This window comes from Drosophila sechellia, chromosome 3L (genome assembly GCF_004382195.2).
Source record: "Drosophila sechellia strain sech25 chromosome 3L, ASM438219v1, whole genome shotgun sequence".
Taxonomy (NCBI): Eukaryota; Metazoa; Arthropoda; class Insecta; order Diptera; family Drosophilidae; genus Drosophila; species Drosophila sechellia.
Window position 1 is genome coordinate 2,388,178 of NC_045951.1, and position 27,566 is coordinate 2,415,743.

Below are 27,566 nucleotides of genomic sequence, written 5' to 3' on the forward strand. Positions count from 1 at the left end.
TACATAGTCGTGCTAAATAAATATAACTATTTAACTTAATAAAGATAAAATAAATTCTCACGACATATGCAAACAGTGACCGGGAAGTAACAGTTTCATCAACAGTGTGTACACACATCATTAGGCAATACCAATCCATCTGGCAACTCCCCCACTCATTGTTGTTGTTCTGATTCCCTTGTCATTATTTTGCAATCAATTAATTGCTGACCTTTTTGCACTGAGAAATTGTATAAAATAAGCCATGCAGCGACAGATTATTAACATTCTGGGACAGACAACGCGTCGTCTGACTAGCGGCCAGCAAATTCGCATGCTGTCAGTGTCTGCGCCGCGACAGGAGATCTTCAAAGTCCAGAGCGCCGAGGACTTCGACAAGAAAGTAAAGAACAGCCAGCAGCCCGTGATTGTGGACTTTTTCGCAACGTAATTTTCATATTTTTAATCTGAAGACATGGCATATTAATGTTTATATTGTAATCCTCAAGCTGGTGCAATCCCTGCAAGCTGCTGACCCCGCGCATCGAGAGTATTGTGGGCGAACAGGCCGGTTCCATCAAGCTGGCCAAAGTGGACATAGATGAGCACAGCGAACTGGCTCTGGACTACGATGTGGCCGCCGTGCCCGTGCTAGTGGTGCTGCAGAACGGCAAGGAGGTGCAGCGCATGGTGGGCCTCCAGGACGAGGACAAAATCCGCGCCTGGGTTGCCGCCGCCGTCAAGCAGGCCAAGTAATAACCGAGAAATCCCAAAAAAAATGGAGGTTGACCTCCTCGCAAATAAAGCTGAGCTTTAGGTTAATTCGAACTTTCGAAATAAATGTTTATTTACCCGTTGAAACGAAAAGTACTAAGATTACAGACTTAAAACTAAATGGAAAACCAGCCCGGAGTGCCGGGTCGTTTCTTGTTTCTGTCCAGAAATCTGCGGAAGCCGGCTTTCGATTCATCCAGCGACTTTTCCTCCTTGGCCTGCTTCTCAGCCTTTTCGGAAAAGAAGTCGGGGAAGACAAAGGACTCCTCCCTGGGCTGGAATACACAAATATAATTGGGAATATCCATTGAATGGGGGGTTATACCCCCCATTGGTAGGGTCATACCAATGTTACATAAGCCAGCTTCACGTCGTCTTTTTTGGTGATGTAGCCGTAGGTCTGATCCTTCTTGGTCTCGCCCATGGCAATCCGAGTACGCACATCCACCACCGGCAGCTTGTAGATCTTCTCCAGATAGCTGCGCACATCGTACTTGGTCATCTCCATGGACACCGAAAAGGTGACCACATTGGGCGGCTGTTCCTCCGTGGGTCGGATTAGCTTCATCCAGAAGTTGGGCAGGAAAACGCGCAGTTGCGGATTGCCGCGCTGGTAGATGGGATACCACCTCGTGGACATAATTGCTAACTTATCTAAGATTCTAATTCAAGAATACAAAAATTAAATTAATTGTTGTGCGTTTATGAAATGCACTAAAAAAAGCCAAGGGTTTCGGCGGACACAGGCGTGGCAAGGGGGTCGCGTAAGATTGTAAACTAAGACTTAATGTATTTATTAATTTATTTTATTATGCTGTCAACTATAAAATATTTCAAATTTTTAACACTTTTAAAAAATAATATTACTAAATCCAGATTCCTCTCAAACTGCTGTTACCTACACCCGTGTAAAAGCACGTGGGTTGTCCAACACTTGTTTTGAACAGCTGATTGTCAACCACAACAATTGTTAAATTCGGTCCAGCTGAAATCTCTGGTAAAGGCCGTTGAAAATGGCAAAAATAAAGAAAAAGGAGCCGAAAGCTAAACCTTTGACCCGCAAGGAGCAGAGAAAGCAAAAGTCAGAGTTCAAAAAGCAGAATAAACGCCTTTATTTCGCCGGCAAAACAAACGGTACACAGCGCGTGGCGGCGGCGGCAGAGGCGTTGGCAGTGCAGTCGCTACTGGGCAAAAACAAGAAGAAGAAACGGAGCGAGAAGCCGAAAATAATAAATCCAGATGAAATACCCAAGGAGCAACTTTTGTCCGGTGAGATAGACAGCGACGATGACGAGTCCATAGATTCGGATTTCAGCGATGCGGAGGTGGATGCTCTGATGCCCGCAAGGGAAAAAGTGGAAGTCTATGAACCACTGGGAAGGAAGGTAAAGAAAACGCCAGGAGGCGCCATCCAAAGACAGGATGAAGAGGCGGTCAGGCGGAAGGAACTGCGTCAGCAAAAGGAACTGGAGAGCAAGTCCAAGAAGCAGCGAATCAAGCAACTTCGCATAGAGAACGAGGAAGATGATCGCGAGATCAACAAGCTGGAGAAGAAGCTGAAGCTCAACAAATCCAAGGACAAAAACCGCTTGGTGCGGAAGATGTTCAACGATGGCCTGGACTACCTGCTTGACTTTGTCCTGGATGACGATGAGGAGAAGCGGAAGTGGGAGGAGAAGCAGGAGCGTAAGAAAAAGCTGAAGGAGCAGCAAGAAACGGAGGAGGAGGGAATGTGGAGCGATGAGGAAGAGGATGAGGAGGACAGGAATGAGCCCATGGATAACTTCCCAGAAGATGACAGTGGCTCTGAGGGTGAAGATGATGATGAAGACCTAAGTGGAGAGGAAGAACAGAGCGAGGAGGATTCGGAGCAGGAAGAGAATGCACCCAAGGGTGAGAACACACATCGTTTAGAGTTATTCATTTAATTAACGAATTAATTACAGTTAAAGAGGACATCTACGGACGCAAACGCGATGCCGAGGGAAACATCCTGCCTGATCCCGTGGAGCTCGAGTCCTCAGCCGCCGGTCAAAAGTACATACCGCCACATCAGCGAGCTTTGATGGCAGCCAGCGCGGGATCAAGTGAAAAACAGGCAGAGATACTAGCTCGCCTTCTGAAGCAATGCAAAGGTCTGCTCAATCGATTGTCAGAAGCGAATCTGCACAAGATTGCCGCCGGCATCGAGGAGCTGTACATGAAGAACTCCCGCTACAACATGAACGAGACCCTGACCAAGTTAATTCAAGAAGCCCTTCTGGGCTCCACGCGAACCAACGAGCGAATGGTGCAGGAACACATGGTGCTGCTGGCCTACCTACATGCCCAGGTGGGCAGCGAGATTGGAGCGCATTTCCTGCAGAATTTCGTGGAGATATTCGATGGTTACGTCAAGAACATCGCTAGCCTGGAGGTGGAGGATAAGCAGCTGAATAACCTAGTACTGGTGCTCTGCTACATGTACCTCTTCAAGATCTACGAGCTGAACTTGCTGATGGAGCTCATCGGCAAATTGTCAGATCATCTTTGCGAGAAGAGCGTGGAGTGCCTTTTGCTGATCTTCCAGTCCATTGGCTTCCGGCTGCGCAAGGACGATCCACTGGCCTTTAAGACCATGATGCAAAAAGTTCAATCGCAAATTGCCAGTGCCCCACTGGAACTGAAAGAGAATCCGCGCCTGCGTTTCATGGTTGATATTCTGAATGCTGTCAAAAACAACAACATGCAAAAGCTGCCCCAGTATGATCCCGAGTTGGCGGAGAATCTGCGAAAGCGCCTGAAGGCCATGCTGAAAAATGATCGCTACGTGGTGACTCTGAACATAACCCTGCAGGACCTCCTGCGTGCTGATAAAGTGGGTAAATGGTGGATTGTGGGCTCCGCCTGGACGGGAAATCTGGATGAGATGGGATCCGCCAAGCAAAAGCAGGATAAGAACTCATCGAAGTCTGCCAACGGAGGTTTTGCGGACCAGCTACTGGAGCTGGCCAGAAAGCAGCAGATGAACACAGCCGAAAGGAGGAATATCTTCTGCATCGTCATGAGTGCCGCCGATTATGTGGACGCCTTTGAGAAGATTCTGCATTTGGCTCTGAAGGACCAGCGAGCGGTGGCCTACGTGATCATCCATTGCGCTCTGAATGAGAAGCGTGCTAATCCCTACTACGCTCATCTGGCCCTTAAGTTCTGCCAATTCAACAGAAAGTTTCAACTGGCTTTCCAGTTTGCCAGTTGGGACAGAATCAATGATATCGATAAGCTTTCCAAGCCGCAGATTCGCAACCTGGCTAGTTTTCTGCAGCACGTAATCCTAGCTGCTGGTCTGCAGCTGTCAGTGCTCAAAGTCGTGGACTTTATGCAGCTGGACAAGCTCAGCTTTTACTTTATGAAGGAAGTGATGGTTAGGCTGCTTTTGGCTAACGATGAACGCGAGATTTATCAGACGTTCGAAAGAGTGGCCAAAAACACCAAGCTGCAGCAGTTTAAGCAAAGCGTAAGGCTCTTCCTGCAGCATTTTCTTTTGAAAGAGGATCAGCTGGACAAACTTAAGCTGAAGGACGAGGATCGACAGCTTCTGCAGATGCGCGTTGATCACATTGACAAACTTTTAGCCTATGTGGACCTGTAGTTATAAGTAAATTTGTAAAATGTTATACATAATGAGGATGCTATAAAACAAATCAAGAACAAGTTCTTGTAAAATAGGAAGGCATGTGTAATTTATTCCTAAGGCAAAAATTAACAACTAACATAATAATCTAGTCGAAGCTTTGGAGGAGATCGCGTGCCCGCTGGTACTGCGTGGACTCGATTAGCTTTCGCCTTTCCGCCTCGTCCTCCAGTTTCTCGCCCTCCTTGTCCAGTTTCTGGATCACCTCCTCGGCCAACTGACTGATCTTGGAGCGCGCTGCTCCCTGTGAACTGGCCAAATACTCCAGAGCAGTTGGCCACAGCTCCTCATCAAGTTTCTCCACATCAAAGGCGGTTTGTTGTATGGAAATCTGTCGCAGTTTGTTGAACTTCCAATCCTGGCGGGATTCCTTCCATTTCAGTAGATATTCCTTGTTGACTTGGGCATCTTTGTTGGAGCTCTGACTCTTTTGGGCCTCGAGGCGCTGCTGGTGCTTCTGTTTCTTCTTTTGGCGCACGGTAACCACTGCATAAGCGTTCTCCGGACGAGCTGCTTCTTTTAGTTGCGCTGTTGTGGGTTGCGAGTCCGCATCGTCGTCGTCTTCCGAGTTACTTTCCTGCGTTTTGCTGCGTTTCTGCTTTTTGGTTTCGTTTGCATCCTGCACCTGTTTTCTCTTTTGGGTCTTCTGAGGAAGACTTTCATCGCTTCCACTGGCGGCCACCTGCTCCTCCGCTTGGTTTTTCCTGATACGTTTCTTAGCGACCGATACTTCTGCTTCTTTTTGCCGCCTCTTGGCGGGTTTATCTGTAATTTTTTGGACATGTTACACATAGCCGATATAGATTTGAGTTGAAACCCACCTATTGCGGCCTCCTCTTGATCTACCTGTGAAGCTAGAATCAGACTTTTGTCGGCCACCTCGTCGTCGCTGGCCGCATGTTCAGGGTTTGTAGCCACCTCGTGCTTGCGTTTTTTTCCCTGGCGCTTGTCCTTTTTCTCCAGTTCAGTGCGGGCCATTTCAGAAGTGTGCCGTTCAAAAATCAACTTTGTACACCAAGTTATTCAAAAGAAAATTTAAAAAACCTCTTTAGTTACAAACAAAATGTGTTTCTGAATGGCGTTGCCAAGCTAGGCCCAAATACCTCTGTTAGCCAACACTAAAAAGTGGGTTGCTCTCGCAGTCTGGCAGCAGGCTCACCATATGACTAACCACAATCGATCTGGCAACGGCGCCAAACAAATGCCAAATTTTAGCTTTCGTTTAACAATAAATAATCAAAACAAAATAAACAAGCTATAAATCATAAAAAGTGCATTTCGCGTGTGTATGGGCAGCGCCTATGCCATCCCACCGTCTCTTTTTAAACGAAATCGCGCCAAAATCAACGAAATACGTGTCGTGTTAAAGGCGCGTAAATAAAACCGGTGTGATAGTTGTGATTAATTAATGTAAGAGTGATTAAGTAGTTAACAAAGCTTTGATTAAAGTAAAGAGCGGTATTAGCCGTATTACAGGTAAGTTTTCTGCGCAATTTATCCCTATTCCATTTTTTATCTGGCGGCGGCAACAACAAATCCAGCCGGCAAAATGCAACTGTTTACTTGCGCGTGTGCTTGTGTTTTTGGCAGTGCGTGCGTGTTTGTGTGTGTGTCACCGGCAAATAAAAATGAAAATTGCTGTTTATCGGTTTTAAAACGACGAGGAAATATCCAAATGTAAATATAAAATCAAGGAGAGGCGACATATTGATAAAAGCGAAGGCGGGTGTCCTGCAACAGCTGTTGTTTGCTTGGTGGTCGCAAGGTCCTGCGTTCCAGCTGCATTTCAAGGTACGTACAAGTGTGGGTGTAAGCCGCCATCAAAATGTACCGTTATAAGTTAAGCAATTACACGTTTTACCGTTTTAACTTAGATTTGCGAGGGCGGTTTATAGTGTTATCAAATATATGTGCATTCCAAATAAAATCGATTGTTAATGAATGCTTGTCGAGCAAAATATATCTTTAGGTTGGCCAAACTGAATCCATGAAGAAGTTATAGTTTAAATTAAAAATTTTCGATAAATCACATATCTCGAATTTTCCTAAAATATATATCCCGGAAATATTTCTTTCAAAAATTCCTGGCCAATTGCAATTTCATTTTCAACCGCTGAACGCCGGAGCGCCTTCCACCCAAAAATCGTTGTAAACAATTTGCTACGTCAAAATGTTCACACATAATTTCTTCATTATGCTTTGGCTCTTTGAGTGGTTTTCCGGCATGGGCTAAAATAGCATTTTCCGACTTTTTCTCAGTTTTCCGCCCATGTCGAGTGAGAGAAAAGCTCTCACTCAGGGATCGCCTCAGAATTGGTTGGCCATTGGATTCCTCCGCTGGCCATTCAGTTCTGCTTTGGTTGCGTTCCCGGTCGCATCGCGTTTTCCCTCGCGCTTTCCGCTTTTCCGTCGCGGTCTTCGGTGGCTTTCCACGCGTTTCTATCCCAAGTTCTAAGCAAATCTCTTTGGCTTCCGAATCGAAACAATCCCAAAGATATTTCAGTAATTTTTCGGTGGATATATCGTAAATATCTGGGGTATTTGCCACTACTATCTGATTGTTGGGGCGGCATCTTTACTGGCTAATTGGATTTGCCCACAGTCACAACAACAAAAGTGCAGACAGCGAGCTGTCACAACAAATAGAAAAAGAATAAGGCTAACGACTCCGGTTAACTTCGCCGGTTGCACGCGTGTGTTCCCCTGTGCCTTTCCACTAATCAGTATAGTGGCATTTGTTTTGCGCGCGTTTTACTTTCTAACATACTTCGGACCCTACTTTTTACTTAACCCCCCACTGACTGCGGTTTCTGTGACAACGTGAGCGGCCTAAACAAACCCACCTGAAAGGCCAACCCCAAACGGAACGCAGGAAATATCGTCCAACTTTCTGTTCTGGAATGATGAAGCTCGGCATGTTGTAAATGCTCGACAGTACGCGCTATAAGTGTAAGTTCAAGTAAACCCACATTTCTTTTCGGAACTAATGCATCTCCTGCCCCCTGGCTAAGGATCATAATATTATAAATAGTCTTAAAATTCAGGAACACAGCTGAATATTTTATATTATCCATGATCCAATTAAAAATCGTCTCAGATCTGTATGCTCGTTTTCTCTCTGTGCAATTGTTTGTTTATAAACATTTCGGCACATCCGTTGGACAGACTATTACATAAGCTGAGGCGGGGAGGTGTGGCCGAGGTCCACTTGTGTGCGTCCATCATGATTCAGATTCAGATTCGGATTCAAATCTGTATCTACTGTATGCGCTAGCAACTTGTATCTATTTGGCAGCCGCATCTTCTGAATCGTTTTTCACCTCTGCCGTTCTCCGCTGGCGTGTGTTTTTCCAATAGTTTTCCTCTAAAAATGGATCAGTTCGTCGGCAATTAAGGACCCCCAAAAATAAGATATATGTATTCGAACTAAACTCATTCGTTCGTCTAATATGAATGAATCGATGCTCCACATCATTTCCCCTGAAAGTTTGGGCTATAGTGGAATTCGTGAGGCTGTATATCATTCCTGCGGTTCTTGAAACTAATAAATGTGGATAATTAATATTTCCATCTTGATGAGTAATGAATCGAATAATATACCCTGGATTTCGAGCACATACCTTGCGCCTTAAATGCTCTTTTGTACTTTCACTTTGCCTTGCGGCACTCGTTAAATGTATATTTCGAGCACAAATGTCAAATATCGCTTTTTAAGGGTCAGCGGCTAAACATTCTGCTCTTTGCATACTTATTTTTCAATGTTGCCCATTGCAACTTGGCAAGTTGGCCAACGAAAGACGCCCTTTGGCTCATCGGTGGTTGGTTGTCGGATGGTTGAGTCATTCTCCATTAGGGGTTGAGTGCAATTTCAAGCCCCACAGATAGTTGGGTCGTAAATTCTCTGACCAGACTATGAGCAAACAAATTGCCGGCTTTCTTTGCAGTATATAATTTAGCTTAAAATGGTTTCTTTCCATGAGCTTTTTGATTTATTTCCTGAAGCCGAGTGAGGCGAAAATATGAAAATACACATTCATTGGGTTTATTTTGATTTTGCTCGATTTCGAAGTCAGATACTTCTGTTCTCTTTCCATTCGAATTGACGTCAAATTGTTTATGCAGGCCATGGGCCGTTTAGTTGATGGCCGGCTGGTTTATATGTTCTCTATGTGTGGATATCTACCTATATGTATGTGCTACTGTTTGCCGATATTGCGATTTCTATATAGGGATATTAAACGTCGTTCCGATTCTCAATGCAAGTCAGGATTCGGCGACTCGAGGGCGTCACAGATTTGCGCGTTCGAAACGCGACTGAAATATTAATGCATCGCCTGCCTTTTCGCCTGTTTTCCGAATCGTTAAATACACATTATAAGGCCATATTCATTTTTTGGCTTAAATGGCGTCGCGCCGACACGCGCACTTCCGTCAACGAAATGTTTTCAGAGAAAATCCCAAAAAACAATCGCCACATATAGAGAGAAACAAATACAATTTGTTTTTCGGGCGACAGAGTAACGACATGGGGGAGCAAGTGTTTAAATAAATTGTGACAGATTGTTGGGGGTGGCACTTGGACCGCATTCAATAGCTATATAATATCAGGGTCCCTTTACGATAAGTCGCGTAATTTTAGCTCGTTAAAATATGAAAAATTGTCTGGCCAAGACAGAGCAAGACGGTCAAGTCGGGTATAATGGAACGTCCACAAAGATTAATGAAATGCGTTGAAATTCTTGGTGTAACGAGCCGTATGAAATTGTTAAATATACTCCTGAACAGTACATTTCCTAAGATCTATCGAAAACTAAAGTGAATTCCTTAGAATAGAAACTTTTCTATATATTGTTTCTCATAAGAAAACCCCAAACATATTTTAAAATGTTTTCGTAGAGATTTTCAAAATTGTCTTTAAATAAATTTTGCAGAAAGAGTTCCATTAATTTATTAGACAGACCGACAGACAGATATAGAATGGACAACCAACAGCGGGATAGCTAAAATAATCCACCGATCTGACGACATCGGTGGCGATATAGGAAGGCCTTGGGGAATGTTGCAAAAATACGAGCACTTTTAGTTAGTCCATTTGGTTTCACGTGACCCTGAAAGAGTAAAATTGAGCATGAAATATGGCGAACTGGGTCAGCACAAGGGGGCAACATGGGTTGACTCAATTTCGCGGACATTGAGGTCGGGAATAGATAGGCCAACCCGCTGGGAGCATGGCAACCACCCCCATTCACCCAATAAACAATCCAATTAAACAATTGCCAGGGACAACGAGCGATATCCCAATGCGTTTTGCATTGCGTGTGCCTGTTTGGTGGGTCTTAATGGGTCAAGTAGGTTCGTAGTATCTGATGGATAGTTTCCTAACTATAAATTTCTTTGCCCTATCGGTTTTTCTCGGCCCGTTCGATGGAGGAAAGTGAAAGTGCGTCGGGCCAACCAATTCAATGTACATTTGTGTTCATTAATCTTTCCTTTGTTTTTAGTTTTTGCAGTCCGCCGTTTTTTGCGATAATGCTTTGATTGTTTTGCTCCATGTGCGACTGCTAAGGTTTGATTGATTTGGCGTGCCTGGCGAAAAACTAGAAAAATAGTAGTTTCTTTCTTCATTCTGCGGTCGGCCGCAAATTGATACAAATTAACATTCGGCATACCAAATTTGATTATGAATTTGTTAATTTTGGAGCACTATTACAGCGATTTGGGCTAGATATCACACTAATCCGATTTTAGATCATCTGGGGATGAGAAGTTAATGCGTTAGACTTCAGACAACTTAATGACTTTGCTTTGGGCCGCAGCACATTTATAATTTCTATTTGTTTTCACCTGACTATGATAGATGATCATCGCTGTTTGCTTAGCTTGACAGATTAATTCTCGATTCGGTTGTACTGGTTTAAATGAAGAAGTTTCTATTTTTGTTGACCATATTTTTGTAAAATATCAGGTTAGTGGTGTTCCTACTGTCTTGGTAAACCATTAACAAGAAGAACCCTACCAAGAAATGAGTTCTTGTGGTCTAAACATACAGCAAAGCAAATGATCGACATTTCTGGTTTTCAGCTGCCATTCTGTCGTTCCGTTTAAAATGCCATAATGCTCGGAGGTTTCTCCCCAATTTGCCCGCTTATTAGCTGCTCCTCAGATCCCAAAAACCTTGCCGAGCAATCAATCCGGCTGTCAGCATATGGGGACAAGATTGTTTGGTGCTCTGTGGGCTTTTGGTATAATTACGTTCGGGCAATTGTCTGTAACCCAATTCGAGCTTGGCATTTCATTCAAGTTCACATGCAAACACGTTTGCTGTTACTCGATATCGCTGCGTGGGTTGGAAAATCGTTTCGCGCCTTGTTTTTCGTTCCTCGACAGAAATGCAGAAAAGATCAAATTGAATTTGCATGGAGATTTGCCGAGAGCCCTGGAATACACGATCGTTATGTGCTGCGCCAGCCATGTAATTTGAATTGAAGAATGGTGATTATGATATTTGCATATAAGTTGGCAATTAATTTGCAAACACTGCGAGCGGCACTCCCCTTCGTCAGACGTCAAGGATTGGCCATGGGCGGCCATAGGATGCATGTCGCGGATTAGGGTCCGTCATAGGAATCAACATAAAATAGGCAAACAAATTTCTCGAACTGCGTTCAGCCCGAAACGTGCCTCTCCATGGCATTCTTTTCACTATTATACACATATACGTCTACTTTTTATTTTTCCACAACTTTGTCTAGGCAAACAAGAAATCCGTGGCACGTGAGCATTTTACAAATGAACCGAAATCGTCAAGAAAAACCAAAACCAGAAATAACAACATCATAGGTTTGCACCTACAAACGCCAGATTTCATAAAACTATATGAGTAGAGCCCATAAAAAAATTAAAATAAAAATCAAAACCAGCAGCTGGATAGGTAAATCTTGTTTTTTTCGTTTCGTTAATATTCAAACGTACTTTGCTGTCTCTTCATATCGATGCGTACGTTCTACGAGACATGCGTAAGGTTTAATGGACATGACTTTGGGTAGGGCAGATTCCTAAGTAGTAGGTGAATGTGGAATTCCCTCAATTTCCAGATTTCATCAGCGAATTAGTTTCTTAATTTCTTGTTGCAATTCAACGGAGTATCTGGTGTAGAGTACTCGTATTTTTCCCCAACTATAACCCATCATAACTTGAGATCTGGACGTGCTGTCGATCCGGAGCGGGAGTCGGTTCTCATTTAGATTGCATCTGGCATGACGAACGGATTCGAAGTCTGGGCTATATTTAGGCGAATTGCGCATTGTCTTCTAGTTTCGCCGTCGAGGTGCTGATATAAAACGCCCGATTAAATTTATGTACACACCATGGAATGGACTGCGCTTTTCCCCAGTGATTTATGCCGCCCGGGCGTGGCAGCTCGATTGGGTGGGTGCGGGTGCAGTTGCTCAGGTCTCAAATACCTCGGCACTGCAGCACCCACCCAACCCTCGAGAATTTCTTAATGGTCAGATGGTTTGCTGGCCGGGGGTCTCGTTACGTGACCAGCTGGAAAAAATGCAACAAAATGTTTTCTTTTTTAAACTGCGAAAGCGAAAATCGAAAGTGCCAAGTGGCAGATTGTCGCCGGTCGGCTCCTTGGATTGAAGCCATCTACTCCTCCTTCTTTTGATCGCCAGTGGCTGGTCGATTGCCGCATTGCATCATCTTTCTCATAGCGTATCTCTCGAATGGTCGTCTGGTGTGTTGTAAATACCAAATATAATTGTTTAACTGTCCATAAAATTGAAGAAGCATAAAAGGAGACCCTTTTCTGCGTCTGCCAACGAGCGTCCATTGAACTTGGCGCAGAGTGGGTCTGTTGGGCTCCAAAAACGCCTCAAAGAGATATCTTTGAGCGGCCTCAGACGAAACGAAATTTCACACCAATGTGGCAGAAAGTATCTGCTGGATTGGTGGCTGCCCCCGACTACCTGACAGTGTCCCATCCATCAATCGGTGGAAAAAGATTGCGCCACAGGTCAGCAGGTGTTTGAGTTGTTTGGGGGTGGAACTCATAGGCGTAGAGCCAGATGATCTGCGGTTTGTTTTCCTTGAGAACCGCCAGTTGAGACATCAGAAAGGTGTGGGAAAATGAAGGGAATTGCATCAAGGAAGCTGCATGGTTAGATCACGGATAATTGGCGTGGGAAATTAACGTATTTCTCTTATTACATATATATTAAATGGCCATGAAGGAAATGATCCTTAAATTATTATCTACACTACTTATATTTGAGTCTATTACACCCTGAGGATTGAAGGAATCTTAGGGTATAATTACCCAAGTATCTGGAGCAAAATTGTTAGTGAGTTGGTTTCCTAATCATTTCGCTTAAACACCAGATAAAAACGGCACGAAACCGAAACTCTCTATTATATCGGCAGTTCCCTTTCGCCACATTTCGCCACATTCCTGACCATTAACTGCATTTGGTTGGCCACAAAATCTGTCGCCATAAACCGAACGAACGTAAGCCTCGATGGAGCAAACTTGATTTATGAGCGATTGCAGTTGCAGATACATATTTCGCTATCGCCGCACTCTCACTCTCTACTGGTCCATTTGGAAAATGGCATGTCAACGGAAATTGCTTAATCATTTCCACGCATATCATGTACACCTCGCATATGACTAATGCCATCTGTCTGCGATCTTCCTTTCCGCGCAGGTAAGTTTCACCGATATCGTTTTTGGGCCATAGGCAGTTAAAGGAAATCATTGCGTAAGTCAATAAAAAACGGAGTTGATTTCTTTACTTAGGACTTCCCCCGGGGAGGAGTTGCGTAATCCCCGGTTCCTGCGAGGAAGTGGCTCGTAAAAAGGGAGCCATTAGCATGTGCAGTCTGAAAAGCGAGGCGCATAATGGATTTTCCAATCAATGCAGCCCATGATTATGCTCACCAATGAAGTTATTGGCTCATTTGGTCAGGCGGCTAGCGAAATAAGTGGAAAATTAACCGAACGGAGAAACCCTCCACTCCTTGATTATCGTGGCCATCATAGAAACATATCTCCTTCACCACCACCACTACTACCTGACCCCTTGTCGCGCCTAACGATCTTTAACCTGGCCAACAACTATCCCATCCCATCTCGGCCCAGACAGTCTGCCAGTCTTTTGTTGTTATTGATCGCCGTGCTGCACAGCATTCAAACGTGCGTCGAGTGAATTTGTGTGTTTGTATCTTTGCATCACAGTACCTTTGTATCTGGCGAATGCATATCGTTGTATCTCAAGTGTCTGGGCTTGTTTTTACCAATGTTTGCCCGGCTCATTTGCAAAATCTGCTGGGTAATCAGACACCGGCTAGGGATGTCAATTAGCTTGTGTTGCTGCTGCTGCGGCTGCTGTTTTGCCAAGTGCGTGACCATTGAACCTGCATTTCCCATTTCCCATTTCCCATTTCCCTGCTGCTTTAAGTGAAAGTGAAAATGCCAGTCGTTCGTTGAACTTGCTGGGAACTTGGCAAACGCAAAGCTCTGTCGCTCCAGAACTAATGCAAGATTTAATATCTCAGCATTTATGGCCCTTTGCAATCTCAGTGTCAGACTCTAGGAGTCTAAAGCAGACAATTTATGATACAAATTAAATGCATGGAAATTATGATGAATGCGAGGCGAAATTTATGCTGATGACATACCCAACAAAAGAGCGCCAATCCGCCCAGACTCCTACGGCTTCCCAAGCTCCTCCTGCCTCGCCTGCTCCTGCTCCTCCCCGTCCGCTTCCTGGAGGGCAGCTCCAATCAAGAGCCAGACGATCCACAGACAACAAATCGCCGAGTCAAGGAGTTTGCGGCCCAAGCCGTTTGTTGTTCATGGATACACGATGAAAACGATATATAGCATTGAACATTTTTTTAATATGAATATTATGAAGGATACTGTGTGCCTCTTTCTAAATAAGGATTCATTTTCGATTCATTTTACACAGACCAAGATATTTAAATTTACTAAATTTATTCCTGCCACTTTCTCTAAGTGTAAGTCTGGATCTGGTCCTAAGACCCATTGCCTCCCGCCCCTTCCTTTATGGTTTTTGAGCAGCTGCATGAGGGGCGGGGTGGACCAACGAGGTGGACTCCTTGTGGCTGGCAGCCTGCCTCTAGCCGAAAGTTGTTGCGTATTTAAAATGGAAATTGCAAGTTTTTCGCTGAGCGTTCCCGATGTCTTTTCCCGTCTCTCTTGCTCGCTCGTCGGCACTTTTGTTTCACTTTCGTTTGCTGATTGCAGGTTTTTTGTCTTGGCTCATTTTGATTTTATTTCTCCCGTCTTATTCGGTGCATTTATCACGGTGCCACACATTTGTGCCACAAGATGCCAGAGAATCGGGCAGGCATGGCCAATGAAATTGGCCGCAAGTTTCCTTTTTATTTTCATTTTTTATACTTTTGCAAATTGAAAGTCGATTTCAAGGGTGAACGATTATTGGCCAAGACACCACACCCCCTTCACCTTGGTATTTGGGTGAAATTTCTTCACAAGATGCAGATCCATTCGCAGTTTTGTCATCTCTCGCTGGCAGGTTATGAAATATTTCGCAACAATTTCCTGTTTTTCTTTATTTTACTTACGCACTTCTTTCCTTTGGCGGAGTTTGGTGGGTTTCTCGGCCGATCGGTATTAATTATTATGGTCTCGTTTTTTTTTCGCCTTATGGATTTCTGCAGCTTTTATTTTTAATGCCCGGCGAACCTGTTGCAATGAGTTCCACAAGCTGAGATATGCGCCTGGGTGTGGAGAGGTGAATAGTTATGAGGTTTTGGGTTTGGGTTGAATATGACTGGGCTAGGCAAAAGGGTGCCTAAAGTTTAAGCTATACACACTTTCCTTAATATTAATTAGTTTTATTTAGTATCATAAAAGTACAAATAATCCACCTCTAACCCATGACCAACTCACGTATGTTCGCCCCATGCTATTCATCCCTTAGTCTTTTCAACCATTAAAACCATTTAGCATTCATTAGCATCCAATTTCTGCCCCATCCATGGTGCTCGGAATAATCAACAAATTAACTAAATTCCTAGTGGGCGCCTCCATCCCGTCCCCAGAATAATCCGAATTCCGAAGTTGTGACATCAAGAAATGTCGAAGCGATTTCAAGTGCAGCCCCGGGAATCTTGGGAACATATCCGAACATTCCCAATCGTGCGCAACCTGTTTGATCCGGCGGCTATCAGAGATATTTCCAAACATGTTCGAAGCGAACCTCATGATGAGGTTGCATGGAATCCATAAGATACAATCCACAAGCTGCTTTGCAGCTACAGCCCAGCGGAATTTCAATTCAGTTCGCGCTCAACTCACAAACACGATGGTCATTCAAACGCGTTTACGAATAATAATTTAGAAAACAATATTCAAATGACAAATACACTAAAATATGCACTAAACCACGCACTAAACCTAAACCCACGAACTGTACATATTTGTGTAAATAAATAAAGCATAAACAAACAGCGAAGAGAAACCTCGAAATACCAAAAGACCGCTCAAGTTCCCATACATTGAGCTGGCCAATCGTGTTTGAAAATATTTGTTTGATCGATTTTGTGCGGTGTGAACACCTTGCAAAGGCATTTGCAAACCTATTGCCATAGCAAGCGAAGTGTGTTAAGCAGGGAAACACCCTCTGAAAAGTTTATGTACTACCCCCTTCGATCGGGCTAATTTCACTGCCACAAGACAAGCGAGTTCAATATCTACCCCACTTGCCTTTCATTTAGTTTGTGTTTACGTGCTGCTGACTAATTGCGTTTATATAGCCCGACTATATACAACTGTACAATAAGACACGGCCAACTGTTTTAGTTTGAACGCCTCAGTTAAAGCTGCAAATTGCTTCGCTACCAAGTGAAGTTCTACATTTTCGCAGCGAAAACGTTTTTCAATTGATTTTCATTGAGTGAAAAAGTCCCGAGATCGCCTTCTTTTCGGTTTCCAATTGATCGCAATTGCACCAGACCCATAAAACATACGAAAAGTGAGCTGCATTCCAAGTAGAGCAAGACAGTAACCACTTCATCATCACCACATCAGATGCTGCATAATTAGCATTCGTTGTGCGGAGCGTCGAAAAAAAAGCGGAAAATGTATCTCATACAGGTGAGGCCAAGCGATACAATAGATCCCCTCTCACGATTAAGTGTTTGCTCTTACTTATCACATGCTGGCGGCACTGCACTTGCCGACTGAAAAAGATCTTCATTTAAGCGTTTTTTAATTGTGCGCCAGCTGAGATTTGAGATTTCTTCAGCATTTACAATTCTCCCCTCCGCTTCAAAATGGCTGTGAGGGGCACGCATCTCTGGCGTATATAATTTGTTTAATTTGTAGCTAATTTATCTTTCCACTTGGCAGCGGGCAGATCGGATGGCGAGCGAATGGGGGTTCACTGGAGCAGGTGCCTCATTACTGAACTTTGAACTTGAAACGGTGTTACGATTTATAGCTGGCAATGTGGATTACGGTTAGGCATCGGGGTTCGGGTTAGCAGAACAAATGTGCCAGCCTGGGATTATGAAGGGAAATCAAATATTTTGACAGTGTGACAGATCATTAATCACTTGTAAATAATACACTCAATCGATTGCATTTGAGCTAACTGTCAGCATTGCGCCTAAATTATTTTGATATTTATTCAGAGTTCATATCAAAATTTGTGCAATAAGTATGTCAGAACAACCGACACAACATAAATCCGACGATCGCTTGACTATTCTGCAAACCATATCGGATGTACTGAACTCCGGCCTCAGCAAGGAATCCCTTAAAATCTGCATCGAACTGGTGGACAATGGTGTCTCTGGTGGCGCACTAGCACACGTAATCCAGACCATTAGAAGGGAGGCTCAAGATGATGAAGATAAGGAAAGTAATGATTCCGAAGAATCGGCTGCATCAACAGACTCAACTTTGTAGGAAATGCATATAAAATGTATTTTTGTGTTTATATTTTGTGTTTGTTAAATTAAAAGTTCAACTCTCCGATGGTCTGTTTCCGAAATTTGTAAGACGCTGGTTCTTGGACATCCATTGCATGATTTTTGAAGGCTTCAATTCGGGCCCACTCTATTTGCATTCATCAAACGCAAGCGACTGGCGTTTCTGAAGACGGTATATGTGCCGGCCAAGATAATGAAAAGCTGCACCACTTTGGCTTGATAGTAGGTCTAAGATGATAATGTGTTTAGCTAAAAAGTTTATGGCAAACCGAAGCAGCAAACGACTCACCTGTCTTATGTAGATGGGCAATGGAATGTGCGATCGATGAACATGGTAATCCATTCCTCTGAACAGCCAATAGCCCGGCCACGCCCCCAAACTGGCGAAAAGAAATGGTGCTGCAGTACTGTAGGCCTTTTCAAAGGATTGCGAATGCACCAGTAAACTTATCTCCTCGCCAAGATTATGCATCCGAGGTGGGTGGGCTCTTGGCTTGGCTGGTTCCTCCTCCTTTGGCTTGAGCCTCGTCAAGAACTTCTCCTTCAGATTGCCGTAATAATTTTGGATGCCCATCTTCAAAAGGTTTAATTTTCGACCGAATGTTGTGTATTGTGTGTGTGTAAAGTCTGGACAGAAACATATATCAAGGCTTACCTGAACTAAGAGGAGTCTCCGATGTCATCTGTTTCTTCCTGATTATTGTGCACAGTGTGCATTTCTATTGGTATGCCGGCAGGTCGACCCATTGATATCGTGAACAGACCAGTGGTTAAGATAGCCAACTGCATTAGCTTGGCCTGTTGATAGGTCTGAAATGAATAGTTTTTAATATGTTAATTGCACGGCAGACTGCCGTATTTCAAACCCTTTGAATGTAAAAGGCGATTCTCTCCGTTTTCCGTGCGGACTGCCAGTTGTAGCCGCGCCAAATCCAAAACGCTGGCCAGGACAAAAAGCTGACTTCCAGATAGGGCATTATATCCATTAACTTCTTCGATAGACCCTGAGGGGCGTTGCGATCTACGAAGTTAACAAACTCTAGCTCGTAGTTTAAATGTGGGGCTGTTTGTTCCCTGAACTTTTGCAACTTGACATCTGGGGTTGGAATATCACCAGAGGTTAGGGGTTCAGTGGTATCAGGTGAAGGGCGATCAGAGTCCGGCTTCCCAGTTTCCGGCTTTGCAGTTTCCTGGCTCAAAGCTTCTGGTATTTGGTTTGCAGAGGTTTTGGTTTCTTCTGCGTTCTCTACATTCTTAGGACTGTATACCACCGCTGCAATGGGGGAAGTAAAGTTATGAAACAACTCGGAGATCTTCTGGAGCAGCGAATCCATGCTGAAAAGCTGAACTTTTTGACTACTAATTTTCAATTTTCCCTAAGGTGCCAAAGCAAACAAGAAAAGCTTGCTGGGTTGTTGGTTTCGTTTGAAAAGTTCAAAGACTCGAGGCAATTGCATAAATTATCGCCTTAACTCGTTCGCTCATGCGGGCTTACATTTGTTTTAAACTAATTTAGCCTATTCATTTTTCTATTTTCTGTTTTTTTTTTTATTTTTATTTGGGGGCCCACAGAAGCCGCAGAACAAGCTTCATTATTGCCGGACTGCGGGTGCCCAAGACTGGGGTTCTATAGTAGAGTCTGTATGGTGTGCCGAAGTGGGTCAGTTGGTGCAGCGGTTCATGCAATTATAAAGCGCATATCTACAGGTTGCATACCAGATACCTCCACTTCCACCTCCAGCTCGACTTCGACTTGGGTCCATTGTGTGGCAGTAGCCAACTGCTAACGGCTTGGACTACGGCAGGTGTCTCCTCAGTTCATTGTGTGTTTTTGTCTTTCCTCTGGGTCTTGTGTTTTTCGGTTGAAAATGTGGCTTACCTTCGACGAGCATTTTTGTGTGCCAGCTTCCTGCCACTATCTGGATTCTGTAAACTAGTTTTGCTCTCGACGGAGAACGCCTAATGATCAATGCATTTAATCAAGTAAATTACGAAAATGCCGAACGAAAAACAATTTAACGGTGGATAGCATGGAGTTGTATGGCTTATGCCGATGTATCTCCATAGACTCGCGGGACAAAGACGCACCTAATGAAGTGAAAATCTTTGGTTCTATTGTGATAGTTCTTTGATTAGCGGACTTCGTTTGGAATATTCTTAAGCCACTCCTGATGGTTCATCGATCATGTGGAAAGTTGACATCTCTGCATCTGCGGATGAATTGAGAAGACTTAGAATTGATCCACTTGCCCACTTATTTACCTGAGCGTATCAGCATTACCATTTTAAAGCCATTATTTCTCCCCGTTTCCAGCATCTTCAGGCCAAACTACTCAAGCGTTGAGCCCGAATGGGGCTTTCATTCAAGACGCTTTGAAACCACAAATTGCATTTCTACGACTTCACACAGATCGATTACGAAACTCTGCGTCTCTCAGTATTCTATCCACATTTCTCTGGAACAACTGCCTACACACAAAAATTCCACTACCCTTTTAACTGTTCAAAGTCAAGCTCAATTAACCCAATTTCAATTTGGAAAATGATTTGCAAAAAGCCAAATAAATCGTTTTGAAAGTCTTCGGCCTGTTGTCAAAACACTCGAGCATAAATCAGCACCACAACGAAATTTCTTTGGCCAAAACGCCAACTCGCTTTTGGGCCCACCTGCAATTAGTCCGCTCAGGTGGGTGTCTCTCTTTTACTCTCTTTCACTCCCCGCGAATCGTGTGAAATTGCAACTTTGACTGCGGTCAATGTTAATACATTTTTCGATAGAAACCATTAACTGGTAACTTTACTGGCAAATTGTATAATCAATTGACGGCTGAAAATGTCTGGGTTTCTGTGAAAGGTCTGCTCGTGCGACAGGTGACGACACTTCAGGTGTCAAGTGAGCAAAATTCGCTTGAGATCGGTTACCAAAAACGGCTAAATCTGATTACATTAACGGATGTTGCTTAATTTCAGTGTTTGAAATGGTTATGTACGTTGGTTTTTTCGAGTGAAAACTGTTTATTCAGAGAATAAATCTCTGATGTTGTAGAAATGGTTGAAAGATCAATTAATGCGACCATATTAATTTATAAAGATTTGCCGCGCTGTGTGCTTGGTTTAGAAATCTGAGTTCATATAATTAACCTATGGCCATTATAAACACTTTACATCTAACAATCCATGGGTTTCTTGTATAAAAGCTTTTAAGCCGAAGACTATCTAAGAACTTTTCAAACCCGGCTCACCTTGACTTTCCATCAAGCGCTAATCTTGATCATTTTTAACTGCATGCCCCTTATCCACTTTGGGCTACCGGCCTTGTCAGAGAAGCAATGAATCTTCAATCTCGTGAACCTGCCTGCAACGGCAAAAAGCCAATCCCCAATCTTCAGTGCTCGCATAGCATGCCTCATCGTTCTTCTCTCTGCATTATTATAAAATGCCGCATCACTGGCCGCCAATCTCGACTAACCCATCTCCAAAGAGGCCCGCATACCGAAAACCCGTGCATATTACTCAATTTTCAATGCTCAGATTTCGGACAGACAGCAAAAAAAAAAACAAAGGGCGAAACGAAGATGCCACACCAGACTGTGCTCGTATATAAACACAAACAATGCCCGGAGTTGACACTTTGACAAATGATATTGTGGCTGAGTCGATAAGAACTCGGAACAGAAAGCCTCATACATCAGAAATGCGACATATTTTTATACGAAGATTTTTTTATTATTGCAAGAGCCAACAAAAAATTCTAAAGTTTCTAAAGTGAATGTGATGCTTAGGCTATCGCTAGAACCTTGGATTGCCGTTACACTGGGTCAACAACTTGGGCAAGACGAGATGATCTATATTGATATTGATATGGATTTGCTCCAGATTTACACTTGAGCGCATTGCTGATCCTCAAATGTCGTCTGTGGTTTTGAATTCGAATTGGGATGGGTTCGTCTGGGTGCGTAATAAGAGCCTTATTATAGGAGTCACTGGCCATTTGATCTTGGCCAGAATAAATCCCTGGCTTAGCGCTGTGGAATTCTGTTTGTGTTTTGGGCGAGGCTTTCATCCTCTTTGGGGTTCCTTTTTCTCTGGGGTGTGGACCATATAATTCCGCATTCTCCTGACATGAAATATGTATCAATTTAATTACCTCGAGGTCCTGAACACGCAATTAAAGTTCAGGAAACCCTTTTCGAAACAACCCTAAAATACCTTTTTACCTTCGTTCCAAACAAACATTTTATGATGCAGCAAGAAACAATAAGACGACACACCCACACCAACTACCTGAAACTAGAGAACAGGATTCTGTAATTCCTTGAAATGCCAGGCTAAAGAAAGAATAAATACTATACGGTTTTCATTCCTACCTGTTTCTTTCTTTGCTGGCCTTTCTTCTCGATCTGGGAGGATGATTTATCTTTGACAAACTCATTTCATGCCCTATCAATTGGGGAAAAGAGGAAAACCTTTGAATTTGAATATTTTACGCGGAGGTTCAAGTTCATTGCCTTTGAGGCGTGGATCATAACCATTTGTTGAGGTGTTTTTTTTTGTAGGCGTAAGGGTTTTTACGGGTCTTAACATTACCGTAGCGAATCAGGCGTATATATTTCCCACCTAGAATCGTATTAAAAGCGGAACTCACGCTCCAATGTAATTCGATAGAGCCACGAGGAAAACTTGTTTTCGTGTTTTTCTCCATCGATAAACTTGGCATGACTGAGGCCACGAGTCCGAGGCAGGCATTACTTTTATTGTTGTTGTGCCTCTATCTATATTTAATTTAATCGATGCAAATGCTGCTACCCAATGACCTTCAAAAGTCTGCGAAGAAATGCGTTAAAAAACATTACCTTAAGTACCATAATTACGTTCGATTGAACCACTATACTCCTCATGCCATGCCAGTATTTTTTGTGTGTTATTAAGCGAAATTATTGGCTGCTCGTTTAATTGCCGCACGTGTGCCAGCTGGAAAATAAAATAAAAAGAAATCACAAAATGTGAAAAACGTTTCATATGCTGATGCTGATGGGCATGTCCATGTACCCATGACACATGCCAGGTGGAGCTGCAGCTGGACCGGGGGATCGGGGGATGAGGGCAATCCCCTGCGTCTGACATTGATGAAATGGGCTTTTTATGGCCATGTTTTTGGTGCCCGAGAGTTGTGTAATTGTTGGCTCACGTTGAATGGCCTGTCGAATGGAGTTTCAATTCTTTTTCCTTGTTATTCAGATAAAAGCGAATAAAAGGGAAAAGTTTTACTCTTCAATGTTGTAACTAAGTAAAGTGTATACTATACTATAGTAAAAGTGTTGTCCTTGTTCTTATCGTATTCCAATTGATTTTATTATTTCAAGCTGAAGTGCGCACGTCGGCTGAGTAAATGAAATTTGTTACGTGATCGTAGCGGACGAAGAGTAAATCTTTGGCATTAAGTGGAAAAATTGTGTCGTAAAATGTAGATGGAAAATAAAATGGAAAATTACTAGAAAAACCACTGTGTGGTCCACTGAGTTAGATTGATATCTTTAAATTCAGAAATTAAATTGAGTTAAAACTCGGAATCGCAGCGTTTTCTTTATCTGTTTCTACTTTATTGCACAATTGTTTCTGCAGTATTCCGAGATCGTTTTACGATGCAATTGGCTTTCATTGCACTTTTCTGTGGCTCGCCACCAACAGTTTGTTAAAATCCGATTAAAATCAACTGAATCCATATTCGTTGCTCAATGCACTTATATAAAGAAAACAATTTTCCAATTTTGATTGCTCTTCGGGGTTTCGGTTACTCTTTCTCATCCATTTCGGCTCAAGTAGTTACCAAATCCAATTAAGTTCAATAACAATTTGGTGGGCAGGAAGAAGACAAAACAAACAAAATCAAATGGGCTGCTCTTTAATTACTCGGTTTAGCCCTTAGTTTATTGCTCTTTATCGCAGTCCCTTTGGTCATTTGGCCATTTGGTCATTTAATTGAAGACCCTCAGGGGCAAGTTCGCTGATGTATCTTTCTATTCGATGATGCCGGCTACTTTTATTGTCAAACAAACAAACACCAATCGATGACACTCTTTGGAAGTGGCGGCTTTTAATAGGTTTAAGCCCGGACAAAAATCGATAGTGCGTAAGTGCTGAGTTTTGTGTTGACCGCTGCTGTCTTTCATAAAGAAGAATGTCAAGAGGCCACAATAATTGCAACTAATCCGCAATGAAGGCTCGAACCTTGGGCCACAAAATCTAGACCACCTGTCATGTATCCATGTGCCAATGTACCAATGTATCCATGTAGCCATGTTCGCAGTTTGTCTGGCATCCATTGACTGTGAAGATTGAAAGTTTACCATATAATTTCTCGACTAAACTCGAACCGTAATCACTGTCCGTTCAATTGCGGTCTTTGTTGCCGAGCGGATATTTAAAATGCTAGCTTCCGGCTATTTTTTCCGCTCAAAGGATGTTAGAAACAGCTTCGCGATATGCGAAATTAATTTAATGCCTTTGGTCTAGCATGCAAATTGTCGGCTTCCTTTCTATTCGTACTAGTCACTTGTCTAGCCAAAGTCTAAAATGATGCCAAACTTGGCCTTGCCCTCGGAGCTCGTAAATAACGAGAACTAACTATTTGATTCGGCACACATAGTATAAACGATTCAACTGATTCAAAAGTGATTCATTCGCGAAAGATTCACATTTTTCATCCGCAAATCTCAGGTGTATATATACAAACTCGAAGATTTTGCCGGCATTAACTAAATATATTCCCATGCGGTCTTTGCACATATATTCTATAATTTTTGCACATCTCGATTTTCTGCCAAAGAAATTTCCTCTAGCTTTTAACTGAACTGTCTGTCAGCAAAGCAAAGAAAATTGAAAACGAAATACACACAAAAATAATATTTTGAAAATAAGCACTGAGCAAAAATGATCATTCACTGGTTTGTGTAGAAAATCAAATACACTTTTGACACCTTACTCTTACAAGGAAGAACTATAACCATTGTTTACTTCATTAATCACACAACTTTAAATGTAAAATATTTATTACCGAAAAACATATTCATTCTCCGTCTAACACACCTTCAAAATAATTACGTGTACGCCAAATAAAAAAATAAATACGCTTCAAAATCTCGTTTGGCTGCCGCCATACGCATTATAAACAAAATGATGATGTGAATTCTTTTTTTTGGGCCATGGCAAAATCCATTTTGAGTATTTTAAACCCGAAAATATTACGGAAATAGCTGAGTAGCGCAAGAAGATGCACGTTTCTGGCGTGTTAGTATATAATGTACAATTTTCGAACAAGTGCCTTTAGCAATTCATAATTAAGTCTGGCATACGCCCGTTCGACATTGAAGTTCGGTCTTACCCGTCGATTACCTCCTTTTTTCAGATGGCTGGGTCAAGGTCTTGGGACTGAAAGTACTCGAGACGTGTTAATGGCTTGTTAATCCCACAAAGCAGCACAAAAAACAAGTTCAACCGCTTAAAGCGAAGCGTGCAAAAAATGCATTTTCTGGCTCGTCTCGCAATAAAATGCTCCGCTTTGTGAACTCTCACAAAGATCGCTGTCTGTGTTTATTTTGAAATCTTTCCCCAGCCGTTGATGCCATTTTCCCCAGCCAGCCCTGAATGATCGTTAAAGTTATACGTCTTTAGTCACTGCCCACGCAAAGCTAAACAAACTTTTAATATTTCCATTGAAAGACTTTGTTCTGTCTTTTGTGTCGACAGAGGGATACGAATTCTTTAAACAAACACACAAATCTTTCAAGGCGTTAATTGCAGATCCATACTGAAACAGAAAATCAATTTGGGCTGAAATTTAAGGTGCTAATTAAACTCGCACTTTAAGCAAGAACTTATATTTCCTTTAGAAGTACGACTCTACTCACATTACTATTACCAATTTCTTCATTTATAGTCCCATATCTGAGACATAAGCTCGGATTGAGGCATCTCCAGTGAACCTGTTGCTCCGATTAACATTTCATTCATCCAAAACGAAATCCCAAATCCCACATAAGCTTACGCAAAAGGCCCTCGAGAGTTTCGCGTAATTATGCAGATTTTGTGTTTCCCTATCGAATCGAAGTTAACTAAACGCTACAAATTAGCCGGCTCTGCAGCTCAATCTGTGATCCCCCTTCCCAGAAGTTGAATTTATAATCAGACAAATAATTTTCATAAATTTGAATGCATACTTACCACCTGCTTTTTAGGCTCCCCAGTTTCCCAACGCACATTTCGTAGCAATTAAAAATCGATTTACATGTGTGTGTCTGTGGATCAAATGCTGATTTCTTTGGCTCACACTCGAGTTTGGGTGAAAATTAATGACTTCCAGTGAAAGTCGGTTTTGTATAACAAACAGCAAGAAAGGTGAAGTGTAAACCAATAGGTAAAATCGGGGGCCCACCGGCCGACTGCCCAAGATCTCCATGTCAAACGCGGCTTTTCTGGGAAAAGTTCAACGCCCCGATATTTGAAAACGAAAGCGACAAGTTTCGTCTGTTTGTTTTTTTTCGTTTAGATATGCAAAATATTTTCTCATGCGTTGGCCACGCAGAATTTTTATTTTCTTATGAAATTACAGCAGCCACAAAACACTTTTAATGCCGGCGGCTGCTTTCAAAAATTGTTTTTCGCTTTCATGGTCTGTTAAAGTTGTGAGCTGAGTGGCGAAAAGTTTTGAATCTATGGAATATAGAAATTTTTGAAAACATGTTTTGGCCAAGTGGAAAATTGCTTGGGTATAACAAGATATTTTTGGACTAATTGTAGGAGAAAATAGTTGTAAGCAAACAATTTCTAGCTGAAGAAAAGTGATCAAAATGAACTCTTAGAATTATATTCCCCAGTTGGCTTTCATAGGATTCTTGAGTTAACCCCAACCCAAAAACATAGCATATCAGCATAACAAATTCTCACATTTTTCGGCTCCGTCCGACGTGAAAAATGAACAAAATATGCATAATTTGAAATGCGAGGAAGGCTGCAGAGCGATGTTAGCTGAGCGTACTTCCTGGTTCACCCGGCTACCCCAGAGATACTCCTCCCTTCGGCGATTCCCTGTTGAAACAATGGGAATGTGGCAACATCAGCGATATCACGCACTAGTCATTAGCTCGTCGGGATAAACAAACATGCTGACTTGCAGCCAAGAAGTGCAACACGTGCTGTGCATAAATATAAATAATAATAATAAAATCCGGGAGCGGGTGAGTTTCAACCGAAGTTTTTCCAGCCGAGTTGGTCAGTTCTAATGGCGTGTTGTTGACCCCGCGTTTTCGAGCATAGAAATTAGTATAGATTATGCATGCTCGAAAGGCGAACCGCTGGAAGACAGAGACATTCGCTTGTCGGGGGCCATCCCGAATGAATTAGAAGTGGAGCCAAGTGGAGCCCAACCACTTGTTTCTGTCAGCCTCAAGACTTGAGCTCCGCGCAGAAATTTCTTAATTTCAGCTCGGCATTTGAGTTTTTTGAGGCTTTTTTGCATAATGTGTGTGATAAGCTTGGGGGATATTCCGCTCTGACACAGATATTTCAACTTCTTTTGGCTGCCGCAGAGATGCTTTTGCAAGCGGATGTGGCAGATACTTAAAACGGTATTCAAATAACGCTGCCAAGTTTATAAATACACTTCACTTATCCCTCGAAACGTACAGCACTTACCGCATAAATCTTGGCAGCTTTGAAGTCGCCCCACGAGCAGCGATAATATTAAATTGAAGTCATTAAACATGTAATTAAAATTCGTGTTTCAGTTCATTAACTTTTCGCCGCACAGCTGCGAATAAGGAATTAGCGAAACCGATTTGAACACATTTTTATTGAAGCGAATGAAGCTGAGTATCCAAGGTTATCCCAGTTTGCCCAGGTAGTTCTCTACCCCAAGTTCTCGAGGATTGCGACCCATATTGCCGCGTTCCTCGCTCGTCTGATCTTTCCCCAGTGTATATATAGCAAATGTCCGACTATAATTAGATGGAACTCACTTCACCCACTTTCGAGTGCACTTTAGTTTCGCCACCGACTAGATCTTCCGCATAGCTCGGGGCTCGTTTTCGATTTTCCAAGCTGTCTAAACAGTTTTCCTACCTTTGGACTACAGATAATTGCATTAGCCATCGTT

General features: G+C 42.8%; 8 protein-coding genes across 16 annotated transcripts in view; 4 read left to right on the forward strand and 4 right to left on the reverse strand.

Moving 5' to 3' along the window:
* Positions 1 to 157: 157 nt before the first annotated feature.
* On the forward strand, positions 158 to 840 carry LOC6610478 (thioredoxin, mitochondrial). Its single transcript, XM_002035022.2, has 2 exons — positions 158 to 426; positions 489 to 840. Exons 1-2 carry the CDS (start codon positions 245 to 247, stop codon positions 733 to 735), a joined length of 429 nt encoding a protein of 142 aa, XP_002035058.1. The 5' UTR covers positions 158 to 244; the 3' UTR covers positions 736 to 840.
* LOC6610479 (39S ribosomal protein L23, mitochondrial) lies at positions 792 to 1,479 on the reverse strand. Its single transcript, XM_002035023.2, has 2 exons — positions 1,100 to 1,479; positions 792 to 1,028 (listed from the first exon to the last, which is right to left on the reverse strand). Exons 1-2 carry the CDS (start codon positions 1,391 to 1,393, stop codon positions 870 to 872), a joined length of 453 nt encoding a protein of 150 aa, XP_002035059.1. The 5' UTR covers positions 1,394 to 1,479; the 3' UTR covers positions 792 to 869.
* Positions 1,480 to 1,684: 205 nt separating this feature from the next.
* Positions 1,685 to 4,464, forward strand: LOC6610480 (nucleolar MIF4G domain-containing protein 1 homolog). The gene is made up of 2 exons (XM_002035024.2): positions 1,685 to 2,646; positions 2,700 to 4,464. Exons 1-2 carry the CDS (start codon positions 1,767 to 1,769, stop codon positions 4,382 to 4,384), a joined length of 2,565 nt encoding a protein of 854 aa, XP_002035060.1. The 5' UTR covers positions 1,685 to 1,766; the 3' UTR covers positions 4,385 to 4,464.
* On the reverse strand, positions 4,448 to 5,525 carry LOC6610481 (uncharacterized protein C7orf50 homolog). The gene is made up of 2 exons (XM_002035025.2): positions 5,248 to 5,525; positions 4,448 to 5,191 (listed from the first exon to the last, which is right to left on the reverse strand). The coding sequence occupies exons 1-2, from the start codon at positions 5,402 to 5,404 to the stop codon at positions 4,515 to 4,517; spliced, it is 834 nt and encodes a 277-aa protein (XP_002035061.1). The 5' UTR covers positions 5,405 to 5,525; the 3' UTR covers positions 4,448 to 4,514.
* A 10,250-nt stretch (positions 5,526 to 15,775) lies between these two features.
* LOC6610486 (supervillin) overlaps positions 15,776 to 27,566 on the forward strand; it is a 106,006-nt gene continuing 94,215 nt past the window's right edge. For 2 of the 9 annotated variants that reach the window (XM_032719659.1, XM_032719660.1), the window contains exon 1: positions 15,779 to 16,577. In XM_032719659.1, the coding sequence (XP_032575550.1) occupies positions 16,563 to 16,577 (15 nt within the window). In that variant the 5' untranslated portion in view covers positions 15,779 to 16,562. Of the gene's footprint in view, positions 16,578 to 27,566 lie in introns of all 9 variants that reach the window. The other 7 variants (XM_032719662.1, XM_032719666.1, XM_032719654.1 and 4 more) reach the window with 4 other exon arrangements.
* On the forward strand, positions 16,594 to 17,472 carry LOC6610482 (mitotic-spindle organizing protein 1). The gene has a single exon (XM_032719704.1). It carries the CDS (start codon positions 17,145 to 17,147, stop codon positions 17,391 to 17,393), a length of 249 nt encoding a protein of 82 aa, XP_032575595.1. The 5' UTR covers positions 16,594 to 17,144; the 3' UTR covers positions 17,394 to 17,472.
* Positions 17,446 to 18,055, reverse strand: LOC6610483. The gene is made up of 2 exons (XM_002035027.2): positions 17,706 to 18,055; positions 17,446 to 17,644 (listed from the first exon to the last, which is right to left on the reverse strand). The coding sequence occupies exons 1-2, from the start codon at positions 17,988 to 17,990 to the stop codon at positions 17,528 to 17,530; spliced, it is 402 nt and encodes a 133-aa protein (XP_002035063.1). The 5' UTR covers positions 17,991 to 18,055; the 3' UTR covers positions 17,446 to 17,527.
* LOC6610484 lies at positions 18,072 to 18,828 on the reverse strand. The gene is made up of 2 exons (XM_032719702.1): positions 18,283 to 18,828; positions 18,072 to 18,226 (listed from the first exon to the last, which is right to left on the reverse strand). The coding sequence occupies exons 1-2, from the start codon at positions 18,748 to 18,750 to the stop codon at positions 18,077 to 18,079; spliced, it is 618 nt and encodes a 205-aa protein (XP_032575593.1). The 5' UTR covers positions 18,751 to 18,828; the 3' UTR covers positions 18,072 to 18,076.